At 42.6% G+C, this 13,770-nt stretch overlaps 1 protein-coding gene across 9 annotated transcripts in view; it reads right to left on the bottom strand.

Annotated features, from left to right (window-relative positions):
- Positions 1–13,770, bottom strand: part of LOC139561888 (adhesion G protein-coupled receptor L3-like) — a 336,416-nt gene that overhangs the window by 19,771 nt on the left and 302,875 nt on the right. For all 9 annotated transcript variants that reach the window (XM_071379279.1, XM_071379281.1, XM_071379283.1 and 6 more), the window contains 3 exons: positions 9,238–9,458; positions 4,779–4,845; positions 3,519–3,610 (listed from right to left, as the gene is read on the bottom strand). In XM_071379279.1, coding sequence (XP_071235380.1) covers positions 3,519–3,610; positions 4,779–4,845; positions 9,238–9,458 — 380 coding nt within the window. The remainder of the gene's footprint in view (positions 1–3,518; positions 3,611–4,778; positions 4,846–9,237; positions 9,459–13,770) is intronic.

The raw sequence follows: 13,770 nt of genomic DNA, 5'->3' as shown, positions 1-13,770 counted from the left end.
GCCTCCATTCACTATTCGAGTGCATACAGATGACATGTCTTTGTCCCCCTGCCCCTTGTTCCTGCCCATTTGATTACGGGCCATTTTAAAACGAACCTAATTCTCGATATTAGACAAGATTACATTGAGAATAGCCTGACGGGTGAAAATATGATCACTTTATAAGAGAACAGCTGTGCAATTTGAGGCAAGGAAAAGAGCACAAGCTTTTTTCCCCCTACTTTCTCAATTATCAATAGCCTATAGTCGCACAATGCAACTATACAATTACTATACAATTACTATACAATTACTATACAATTACTATGCAATTATACAAACTTTAGAATGTCTTTGAAATTACAACATACAGTGCATTCGGAAAGTATTTAGACCCCTTGACAGTTTTTGTTTTTTAAACCTGTTTTTGCTTTGTCATTATGGGGTATTGTGTGTACATTGATGAGGAAAAACAAACTATTTAATCCATTTTAGAATAAGGCTGTAACGTAACAAAATGTGGAAAAGGGCAAGGGGTCTGAATACTTTCCGAATGCACTGTATGTTGTAATTTCTAAGACATTCTAAGGTTTGTATAATTCACAACTAAAGTTGCCAAATAATTCTAAATTGAGCATTTAGGACCTGTTTCAAATGATCCCTTTTATGCTCAACATAGCCACTTCATATGCGCACTCGCTCTGTACTGGTAAAAATATCCTTTCTATTTTATTCAGCTAAGTTCAATTATATTCTTTTTACGATAAAATCTGATAAAATTAAATAATGACACAGGGCTTATAAGGATATATTGTCAGCTAAATGAACAAGCCTACAGCTTATGGCATGGAGCATAGCCAGATACAGTAACTAACATACAGTAGGCCAACTCTTTCTGTTCTTCTGAAATATATATTTTTTTCATATCATAATGTTTCTTTAGACCTGACTAAAATAAATAATGGATTTATTGTGATGGTGTATATGAAATTAATTTATTCGACTTTTTAAAAATGTAGATGTTCCAAAGGCTGGCATCTGCGGCTTACATAAGTGGCCTCTAGATACTAAACGTGTTTATGTTCATTAACGGTCAATTCCCGTGAGACCAGCAGTCTTTTTACATGACAATAACCGGCCGACAAAATGTCATGACCGTCACAGCCCTAATCCCAAATAAACAAAACCAAGCTAAACTCATGGTCATCCTAGCTCCAATCAGAGTCCACGGAGATGCAACAGTATGCACGGCCCATTATAACATATAATCATATTTACAAACCTCATTTTAAAATCGGTTGTTATTGAGTCACGGACAAATGTCACAACAGACTGCGCAGCTCTGGGCTTTGTACTCTGCCGTGCCAACACGACTGCTATCGATGCTATCCAAGAGAGTGCTGCTGATACTGATACAGACTGTTCTGTCCAGTAGGGTGTTCTGTTCTCTATTCAGAACGGGATACACAGAGCAGACATCCTCTGGAAAACGAGCCTCGGCACTGCAGGCAATGTGAGTGTGTGCCTGCGTGCGTGAGTAAGAAAGAGTGTCTACTGTATGTGAGAAAGAGTGTGACTGTGTGGGTGTGTGTGGCGGGGTCTGTAGTGTGTGTGTTTGTTCTCGCTGACAGAACTAGGCCAGCAGGGTCTCACTCCACTTTGACAAAAGCAGTGACAGGCGGCTGGAGATGATGCCTGGCATTACAGCCATTAAACACAGTGATGCTACTAGAGTGTCTTCAAACTGGCGGACAGGGAAAACACAGAAGCTCTTTATCCATCAGTAGGATATAGGAATGGTAGACAGAGGCAGAAAAACTACTTAAGCCCGGCCACAAAATAAGTCTACCCTGACACCTGGTTGGACTAACACCCCTAAGTGAACCAGAAAAATGCTGTGTCATCGTTTTGGCTGAATCCTTTCGTCTCCTAGAGGCGCAAAGGGCCTCACGGTGTCATTGTGAACTAATGTAGTGTTCCAAGACACCACCGACTCCACTTTGTTCCAAATGACCTTCAATTACTATTTAATCACTTAACAAACAGATACACTTCAAGACCAAAAGTATGTGGACACCTGCTCATTGAACATCTCATTCCAAAATCATGGGCATTGATATGGAGTTGGTCCCCCTTTGCTGCTATAACAGCCTACACTTTTCTGGGAAGGCTTTCCACTAGATGTTGGAACATTGCTGTGGGGACTTACTTCTGTGTGGCCTACTACTTCACGGCTGAGCCGCTGTTGCTCTTAGACGTTTCCACTTCACAATAACAGCACATACAGTTGACCGGGGCAGCTCTAGCAGGGCAGAAATTTGACAAACTGACTTGTTGCAAAGGTGGCATCCTATGACAGTGCCACGTTGAAAGTCACTGAACTCTTCAGTAGCGCCATTCTCTGCTGCCAATGTTTGTCTATGGAGATTGCATTGTGCTTGATTGTATACACCTGTCAGCAATGGGTGTTGCTGAAATAGCCAAATACACTTATTTTAAGGATTGTCCACATACTTTTGTATATATAGTGTACCACTATCATAGCTAGACATGAAATACAAAAAGGATTCAAATTATAAATCAATGACCAAACCTTCAACATTTTATCTAGTCTCACCATTGAGACCGATTGTTTTGTGGTGATATCACAATAGGTGGTTAATTTGTTTACACAAAACACAGTGAGCATATTAAACACATTTATACTAATTCATTCATTGTCACTCAAACTGTTCCATATCCTGAGTGGCAGGGAGCGCACGCACAAGCGCACACCCAGATGCACACACCCACACACTCCCATTTATGAATATTCATCCGTGTGTTAGCGGATGCCGACGGGCCAGGTTAATTCTACCAGATTGTCTCGTGGCCTTTTCCCTCGCCGACCAGTGTGCACTTCAGATAATGAAGTACGCCTGCTGGAATACCTGTCCCGTTTTAACCCTTGCCTCCCCTCCATGACACAACCTTTGGTGATAATGAGTTCTGAACCTGGAGGGCTACGCTTCCTGCATCTCAGCATGGCCATTCTCACCCTTCAGATGTGTTTCGAGAGGTTCACAGATAAAAGGAAAGAAGTTATTCTAAGCAGCACACATGGTATAACAACACAGCTTCCATCTCAAAGTCTAGGTTTAGTATGACGTACATAACATTGATTGTTCAATATCATTTTGTTGTTTTGGCAGCTTTTATGCAAAAGTGACTTACAGTTAACATTTGTTCAGTATATGTGGCCCATGCGGGGATCGAACCCACAACCCAGCGGTGTATTCATCCCACATTCATTGCCCTAGGTCTACACAGCTGATTCAAATAACCAACTCATCCTCAATTGTTGATGATTTGAATCAGTGGTGTAGTGCTAGGGGAAAAAATAAACGTGCACCAAGGGGGGGGCCCCGGGACATAGTTTGGGAAACCCTGCTCTAACACACCGAGCCATCAGAAACTGTTCTGTCATACCAATGTACTAACTCCCATGTACTAATGTCATGTCTGGAAGGTCTCGATGCCTGTGAGGATGAGTGACTTACTTGATGTTGTCGAGGCAACCCGAGTCGGGTTTGAGGATGGCGGTGTGGTGGAACATCTTGTACAGCGCGATGCCTAGGAATATTACGTTGAGCTGGGAGAGATGGATGAAAGAGAGGAGGGAACACAGCTGAAATGGAGTTTGTGTGTTGTTGTTGATGCTTTCATACATTTTTTAAATCGGGGAGACATTGTTACAGTTGAGTTGAGTATGTTGTGTCGAAACAAGATGTGGTTTCCCACTTTGCCAAGTAGAGCACAAAATTATATGAAAATTGTATTACAGTATAACTGCCACATATAGAAGTGCCATGTTGTACTTGACAATGAAGTTGAACTAGTTGGCTCCTGATCAATGCAATGGCTGGAGTCTGTCCTAAATGAATGTATTAAACATGCAGTTAACCATAGGAAGCAAACTACATTTGGGACTGATATATTTAAGACTGTTTGCAGTTCTCCAAACTGCTCTCATCTTAAAGTCAAATAATGTCAAACAAAACTAAACATATAGGTTAGGTAGAAATACCACAAGTATAGCCCAATAGAGAAACCAAATAGTAGTATGGAGCATCAGAATTGTTGCTGTTATCATTTTTTATGCCTCAAACATGAATCAGCTAAAAGCTAAAATGTCATTGTGGACCAGCGGTAAAGCTATCTCAAGATGGTATTGCCCCTCAAAAAGACACCAATTTGAAAGCTAACTCGTACTACACTGTGCTAGGGAAGTGACGTTCAGCTAATTGAGCCGCCGTTTGAATCACCCCCCCCCCCCCCCCCCCCCCGACCTCCTAGAGGGACAACGCTTCCAGACGGAGTCCTTGTATTTTTCCTCACTATATGCTTATGCGGTTTCAGCGTGTCTGCTTGTGTGCACGTTACTGAGTCTGTGTCCCATCTCTGTGCCTCAAGGTACAAAGTAGCAGCATAGATAGCGTATGATTCTAGGCGGAAGTTCTGGGTGAAAATCAGTCATTATCGTGGAGCGGGATCACTCGAAGACTGAATACTGAGCAGTGTTCGTCTCTCCTCTCTCCCTCACCAAAGACATCTCTGTCAGCTGTGCGGAAAAAGCGACTAACCGGAATAATTCACAATTCACATCCTCATCCATTTCCCGCCATGACACCTGACCAGCAGTGGCTTATATTACGGTGGAAAGTGGATGTTAAGCTCTCTCTGGACCATTTAAGTGGTGCCCTGAGGTGCTAAGTAGGGTTAATGAGATAGTATGGTAGTGGGAAAGTAGGGACGCTTACCATAATTATCAAGGTTGCCGGTCCTATGAAGCTCCAAATGAAGTAGGTGTCCAGTCGAAGCCAGCACCTGGAGGGGAGGAACAAGACAGAAGAGAGAGAGAAAGGACGAGAGAAGAGAGAGGAGAGAAGAGAGCGAGAGCGAGATGAGAGAAACGCACAGGACATACATCAACATGGAGGCTGGAGTGACAAAGAGAAATGAGCACTTCAAACACAGTGCCCGCAAGGGGGTAGGAGAGTTATGACCGTTACATGAGGGTTACATGAAGGTTTGGAGGGAGGATTTGGGTGGTTTCAGTGTCATAACTTCTTATTGGCTGTGATGGTCACCACAGTGTTATCAAAGGACAAAACACTAATGTGGCTCCGGGCTGAAGTTTCCCCTAAGTAGCCTAGCAGTTAAGAGTGCCGGGCCAGTAACCGAAAGTTCACTGGTTTGAACCCCAGAGCCGGTGAAAGGTGAACGGTGAAAGGTGAACCCCAGAGCCGGTGACTAGGTGAAAAATCTGTCGATGTGCCTTTGAGCAAGGCACTCAACCCTAATTACTCCTGTAAGTCACTCTGGATAAGACCGTCTGCTAAGGTACCCAATCCTAACCTTAACCGTTAGTGGAGAAAAAGCTCAACTACATCAGGATCAGCGTCAACTTCACCCTACTTCTCTAATATGATCCTGTGTGCAGCTGGTATGTTCATTGGGTTAGAGGTTCATTCCATATAAGGAATAGAATAGTAGCACAGAATTGATGCTTCGAAACGTTTGCACAGAAAATAATAGGAAATTCGGAACTTCTTAATGGAATTCCATCCCCTTAATTTAATTCCATTCCCAACTCACCTCCTGATTTGACTGACTATAAATTTAATGGACTTCAACCATACAGACACTAATACCATTTTCACACTATTGTGCCGACCCAAACCATACTTTGCTAACTCAGATACATTTTCTTATCACATTTTCCTTTCAGGCACAGTTCCAGCAACTAAAGTGGATGTCTTACCAGGCCAGCTCAGTACAACTCGCCTCAGCTCGGCAGTGTGAAAAGCGCCATAGAGACTTAGATGAACTGTCCAGCCTCATCATGTTAACCAATGAACCACTCTCCCTGTCACATTACCATATTAACAATGCAACAGCGTGCGCTTGCTTGACTTCTCCATGGCAGTTACTATACTCTAGTTGGTTGATTGAAAGCGAACGGGCCCAGATATGAGAGCGCATGGGAGCAGATGTGGGATGAAGGTAATACTGGGAAGGCGAGCGACAAAAATGAAGTTGATTCATGACCTTCCGGCTAAATTATTAATAGTTTAATCTCCGGCGCCGCGCGATAAGACCTCCATTTTTGGCCATCGGAAATGACAGTTTCCTACTCTGTTGTCATTTGGATGACAAAGAGGCAAAATGGAAGTGGCAGTGAATTAGCCGTAATTCAATAGCATTTTAAGGCAGATTGAAGTGTGAAGAGGAGTGCGCACTTAGCTTCGGACAGCGCAGGCCATACTCAAACACAGGGAGGAAACCTGACAATGCAACTCAAGATTTAATTACAACTTGTCACCTCATATCCCAGACTACGATAGTGAGTGTTCAAGAAAACCTGAAAAGAGATTCATTTTTCTTACATTCATTTCATGGACATTTTCACACGGCACCAATGGAATTTTTCAACTATATAAAGTGTCGGTAGCGTTATTAGACTTGAAGTGATAAGCTCAAAAGCCTTGGCCAGGTTTTTGCTAATACTTCACGCACTAACATGCTCAATCACAACCCGATGCCTTGATAAAAGTCCAAATATATATAACCAGAATATACAGAGACAGAAAACAATGCATGCATTCCAAATGGCACCGTATGAGCCCTATGGGCCCTGGTCAAAGGTGCCATTTGGGTGCCAGTGGGTGTTCATTTTGTATTACTGGGACTTGATACTTCTCCCCCTGGTCTAGAGATGATGTAAACACACACAAGTAGTCAAAATAAATTCTGCTGAACGCTAAATTGTTTCTTTTTTTTTACCACGTCTGATCACAGAAAAGCAGATTTATTTTTAAGGTAATGGCTGTCATTTCTGCCTTAGTGCGTGAACCAGCAAGCCTCCCTGCCTCCTGTCCTCTCCAGTCATGCCAGAATTCTGTGTTGCCTTTTGAGTCTATCTATTTTTGCCTGTGTCAGGCTGAAGCTGTATTGGTGTCCATCTCCTCAGCATCTTCTTGGTGTAGAAGCTAAGGGAATAGAAACCTGGGACCTATGTTCCCCGATAAGACAGAGTCGCCTTTTCTCTCCCAACGTCTAGTGTTGGGTACTCACGTCGGTGACACTGATTCACAGCAACTTGACACATTAGTTTAGCTCAAAGAGACACTTTGTAGAGAGGGGAGAGAAAAGCACTACTGAGACGAGACAACTTAAAGAGACTTTAAGTCACGACCTCTCTCTCTCTCATGATGGGCTCCAGGTACGCCAAGTTGTCTAAATGCAGTTTGTCTATTGCAAAATGGATAGAATGTCCCTTAAAGTTTTAACAAACTGTCATTATTAATGTCAGATATATGACCAAGTAAAGGATTTATGGTGAAATGTGAGCTAGGTGCCTTTTTTGGTTGCAATGTTGTCATTTGTGAATATGAAGTGAGTTCATCTTCTTATGGTATAACATGGTATATGTGCGTGTGTGGTGTGTGTGTGTATGTGTGCACGTGGTGTGTGTACGTGGTGTGTGTGTGTGCACGTGGTGTGTGTGTGTGCACGTGGTGTGTGTGTGTGCACGTGGTGTGTACAAGCGCACATGAACATGTACAGAATGACATGCATGATAAAACATCTCATGAGCAAACTGCTGATGCTGGTTTATATTATGTTTTCGATTGGCTACAGGTTTAGTGAAAGAGGAACGGTGTCTCTGTGTTATTGTTAGGAAGGCTGGTTCATGTTTCAGAGAGAAGCGCGAGAGCAAATCAAATGATTTCTTGAGCATCTTCTGCGGGGAAACAGAAGAACCTATGAAGACTACTGTCTCGCCGTCTACCTTGCTCTCTTCGTCTCCGTCTAGCGCTTTTTCCCCCTCTCCCCAATCTCTCCATCTATTGCTCCCTCAGTTAATTGGGAGTTATGTGAATGCTAAAGACGCTAACCGCAACGGCTTGACATTCACACGGCTATGGTTAGCGTTTGAGCTTGCATTTTCCACTGTTAAACATTTTGTCAAGTCAGCAGAAGTTCTGTTTGAGAATAACCGCTCAGGTCCATTATTAAGGGGTGACGAGGAGCATTAGTTATTGCAGCAATGCCAAATATATATCGTTGGAGGCTAACGACTACCACAAATTGTTTTTACTCAATAAAATGAGTCAGCCGAATCCGCATGGCTGTGTGAATATGTGAGAATTAAACTGACTAACTAAATGTGCAAATCAAATGTAGTGTTCGGACAGGAGTTTTTCTTGTCTTGGTGATGTGACGAGGAACAACTCTGTGCCCTTGTTATAGTCTACAAGATGTTTCACTTTCAGGTCACACGTTCAGGAAACCCCCTCATCTGGGCCCATATTCATAAAGAGTCTCAGAGTAGTCCTTTTTACATCAGCAGATGTCACAAAGTGTTTATACAGAAACTCAGCCTAATACGCCAAAGAGCAAGCAATGCATCCTAGATCAGCTCTCCTACTCTGAGACACATTATGAATACAGGCCCTGGTCTTAAACTGAAGAACAACTTCTCTAAAAAAACAAACAATGGCACAGCAGAACTACATCTCGACAGCCGTTAACCAAACAAACGCCCAGAATAACCTTACTGAACCTATCACAACCATATTGAATAGTTCAGATATGGCCAACAGCCTGGCATTGTGTATCATAAGATGGTGCTGGTCGTACAGATGACTTCTTTGCACAAGCCATTATTTAATTTTGGAATACTTTTTCAATACAAAAAGTTATGTTATTATAGTATAATATATGTGACTTAGTAGACACTTTTATCCAAAGAAACGTACGTTTTTCATATGGGTGGTGCCAGCAGGAATCAAACCCACGATCCTTTGCATTGCAAGCGCCATGCTCTACCAATTGAGCCACACAGGACCATATTGGCTATGCAACCAGCAGCCTTGCCTCCAAGTAAGCGCTTGTCTAGAAGTGTTTTCCAAACAGGTCCCGAGGACCCCCTGTCGTTTCACACATTTGTTCAATTCGAACCCTAGCACACCAGATTTGACTAATCAAGGGCTTGCTGATTAGTTTGAGTCAGGTGTGCCAGTACTGGAAAATATAAAATAGAGGAACACATGGTGCTTGTGGAGAGGTTTAAGCAACACTGCTTTAGAATCTAGACCTTAGTAGTTAATGGGTTAATGGTGGGCATGGCATGGTTCTAACGACAGGGTTCCTACAGCGAGGTTCTAACGATGGGGTTCTAACGCAGTGGTTCAAGTTCCGGTAAATACTCACACTCGATCCGTGCCGTAGCTCCGGTAGTCGACGGCGGCCGACACAGCCACAACGAGCGCGGGCACGCCATAGCCCACCAGGTAGAAGTAGCGTTTGCGCGAGTGCTCGCTCTCAAACACCTCCACCAGCATAATGTAGAGCTGCACACCCTCCAGGAACATCCAGGTGAAGGCAGCCAGGAAGAAGAAGTGGAGCAGGGCAGCGAACACCGCACAGGCAATCTGAGGAGGGGAGAGGAGACAGTACAGGTCAAAAGGTCAAAGCGTTTGGCTTAAAGTCGGACAGAAAACGTGTCGATGTGCAGCTAAAAATTCCAAGAACAATACGGACGACAGGTGTTACTCTCTCATGATTTTATTCATATTCATATTCATATTATTTTTTATTTTCTATTATTCAAAAGCCCTTTAGGGCCTGAAACGTCAGTCTCATGCATTTGACAAGGTAGTAGACATAAATAAACAAGGAACTAATGACTTTTCAAATGTGCGAGAGTTGCTTCGTGCTTCAAATGAAAAAGGGCATTATATCATCAACTGGATATGTTCCTGGGTGTAGTTGTCGTCTCTGGTCGACTGATTGCTGATACTGAGTGAGTAGTACTGACCTGTCAATTGACCCCTACATGCCCTCTACCCCATTGTTATTGTTGCTACCCTTTCCAAGATTTGTACAATTGGGAAAGTGGAGAACAGCAAATAGGAAAAGCGGTTGTACAGTAGTCATGGTTCACTAGCTAAGACGTTGAGCATGGGAGCTGAAGGATGAGAAGACAATATTCTGTGAGTCAACTGGAGCTATCTCTGAAATGATATAGGTTCCTGAGGCGGGTGTCAGAAGACTGGAATGGAAAGGAGCGCCAACACTGTGCATGCCCACCCACGTGCACACACACACACACACACACACACACACACACAGTGTACTTGCAACGACTGTAATTGATCAGATTATTGGAGCAATTGGTCATACGCGAGGTACTTTGTTCAACGGTCATTGAAATTGGTTTCAATTAAATGACTCTCAGGTTCAGTGGCCATCACCGCAATGAGGAGAGTGATCTTTAAATTGCCCAGTGAATCAAGACCATCACATCTTATGAAAGGGAAGAGTAGAGGGCAAAAGCACAGTCTGGAAACGTTCATCGTTCAGCAGGGTTCTCATTTATGAGAGCAGGTGTGTGTCTTTCTGTGCCTGTCAATGCACTAATTGTGGAACAGACTTTACATTGCATACCTCACACACACACACCCCCTTTCACTGCTCCTCTAACTCCTCTCACCACCCTCCCTACTGCACCCTGTTGATAATGACTTTGCCCTTAGTGCAGAACTCTACCAGATACCTACGACAGCCAGCGACAGTCATTAAAAACAGTGAATGCCTAATCCAGATTATCTGCAGCGTTTAGAGATCAGTCTACTGCTCTACATCGTGATGGGAGGTTTAGTGCAGTGGCGGGTGGTGGAAAGGGGGGAAAAGGGAGTGGGTGAGGGGGAGCATGTGTGTGGTCATTTGATAGAAACATAGGAGCTTGAGCTGTGTCAGGTGAAGTAACAGGGTGTAACTGGGAGAACCAGGGGGACTGGGGAGGAACTGGCTGAAGGAGTATTTGTGGAGAGATGCTTAGAAAGGTCTAGATGAGGGCAGAGTCAGTGCTGGCTATAGATATCCCATGGTGTTAATTATCATTGTGTGTGTGTGTGTGTGTGTGTGTGTGTGTGTGTGTGTGTGTGTGTGTGTGTGTGTGTGTGTGTGTGTGTGTGTGTGTGTGTGTGTGTGTGTGTGTGTGTGTGTGTGTGTGTGTGTGTGTGTGTGTGTGTGTGTGTGTGTATGTATATATATATATATGTATATATATATATATATATATATACAGTACCAGTCAAAAGTTTGGACACCTACTCATTAAAGGGTTTTTCTTTATTTTTACTACTTTCTACATTGTAGAATAATAGTGAAGACATCAAAACTATGAAATAACACAAAGAAAAGTGTTAAACAAATCAAAAAATATTTTAGATTGTTCAAAGTAGCCACCCTTTGCCTTGATGACAGCTTTGCACACTCTTGGCATTCTCTCAATCAGCTTCACCTGGAATGTTTTTTCAACAGTATTGAAGGAGTTCCCACATATGCTGAGCACTTATTCACTTTCTTCCGCCTCTCTGCGGTCCAACTCATCCCAAACCATCTCAATTGGGTTGAGGTCGGGTGATTGTGGAGGCCAGGTCATCTGATGCACCACCATCACTCTCCTTCTTGGTCAAATAGCCCTTACACAGCCTGGAGGTGTGTTTTGTGTCATTTTCTTTTTGAAAAAAAACCCCGATAGTCCCACTAAGTACAAACCAGATGGGATGGCGTATCGCTGCAGAATGCAGTGGTAGCCATGCTGGTTAAGTGTGCCTTGAATTCTAAATAAGTCATTGTCATTGTCACCATCAAAGCACCCCCACACCATCACACCTCCTCCTCCATGCTTCACTGTGGGAACCACACATGCAGAGATCATCCGTTCACCTACTCTGCGTCTCACAAAGACTCAGACCAAAGGACAGATTTCCAACGGTCGAATGTCCATTGCTCCTGTTTTTGGCACAAGCAAGTCTATTTATCTTATTGGTGTCCTTTAGTAGTGGTTTCTTTGCAGCAATTCGACCATAAAAACCTGATTCATGCAGTCTCCTCTGAACAGTTGATGTTGAGATGTGTCTGATACTTGAATTCTGTGAAGCATTTATTTGGGCTGCAATCTGAGGTGCAGTTAACTCTAATGAATTTATCCTCTGCAGCAGAGGTAACTCTGGGTCTTCCTTTCCTATGGCGGTCCTCGTGATAGCCAGTTTCATCATAGCACTTGATGGTTTTTGCGACTGCACTTGAAGAAACTTTCAAAATTCTTGAAATTTTCCGGATTGACTGACCTTCATGTCTTAAATTATTGATGGACTGTCGTTTCTCTTTGCTTATTTGAGCTGTTCTTGCCGTAATATGGACTTGGTCTTTTACCAAATAGGGGTGGTATACAAAAGATAGCCCTACCTTGTCACAACACAACTGACTGGCTCAAAAGCAGTAAGATGGAAATAAATTCCACAAATTAAAAAAAGGCACACCTGTTAATTGAAATGCATTCCTGGTGACTACCTCATAAAGATGCTTGAGAGAATGCCAAGATTGCGCAAAGCTGTCATCAAGGCAAAGGGGGGATACTTTGAAGAATGTCAAATATAACATATATTTTGATTTGTATAACATATTTTTTGGTTATTCCATGACTCCATATGTGTTATTTCATAGTTTTGAGGTCTTCATTATTATTCTACAATGTAGAAAATAGCAAAAATAAAGAAAATTCCTTGAATGAGTAGGTGTTCTAAAACTTTTGACTGGTAGTGTATATATCATGTCCAAACAATTATTTTCTCTATTTTAGAATGAGGCTGTAACGTAACAAAATGTGAAAAAGTCGAGGTCTGAATACTTTCCGAAGGCACTGTATATTCTCCAAACACTGGCTTTGAGGGCATTATCACTTTTATATAACAGGTTACCAACCTATTCAAATAATGATTTACATATTTTAATTAAAAAAGTTATTTTGACAAATTTATTCATATTATGTTATCCTTCCACAATATATAGTCCCGACACAAAATCTATGGTTGCCACCCAAGCCGGTTGGTCATTTGTTCTATCGGTTTGGTTGCCAGAGACGTGACCAAGTCGTTCAGTCTTTTTGTTCTGTATCTATGGACGCGACTCAGTCGTTCGTTCTAAATGTTCCAATACCATACAAGCTGGCAACGTTCTTATCCTTTGCTTGCTAGCTAGCCAACTACGGCTAACACAGTCACACCAAACAGTGCAGCCAGAATAACAGAAAAGTAGCTGCTTTTGTGTTTGTTTAAGCTGTTTTCTTATGACATTTATTTGGATACATTCATAACAATGAGCTAATGAGGCACGATTTCAGCCGGCATAGAAAATGTGCTCTCGCATCAGGACACTGTTGTTCAGAGGAGCTAGCCAACAACACAACTAACACAACCATGTCAAACTGAAGCTGGAAAGACCGCAACCTAGCTACACTTTGTTTCATTTTAACTGTTCTATTGACATTTCTTTGTATATATCCATAATAATTATGCTGATTGGTGATTGACTGGCTGAGAAAAGCTGCGTGCGTGTCTGTCTCATCCCGACTCCTGACCCCAACACGTTCATTGCTATGGTACAGCTGGAGATCGAATTTCAATACTGAAACAATGTTGCAAATGTCAGAGAGAGAGACAGCAAGGTCTATAAATCTACGCTATTGAAAACCAATTGCTAGTCTAAAAGAAATGGGAGATAATGTCTCGATGCTTGGATATTAAGTTTATAAATTGTCTGGTTGGGCTGATGACAGTGGGTTGCAGTGGATTGCACGTCAAACATTTCAATGTCACAGCCGGTGGTAACTTGTGGAATAGACACCGGCTGGAATGCGGTTTTAACCAAATCAGCATTCAGGATTAGACCCACCTG

Source organism: Salvelinus alpinus, chromosome 31, assembly GCF_045679555.1.
Source record: "Salvelinus alpinus chromosome 31, SLU_Salpinus.1, whole genome shotgun sequence".
NCBI classification, from domain to species: Eukaryota; Metazoa; Chordata; class Actinopteri; order Salmoniformes; family Salmonidae; genus Salvelinus; species Salvelinus alpinus.
This window is presented reverse-complemented; position numbering and strand designations above follow the sequence as displayed.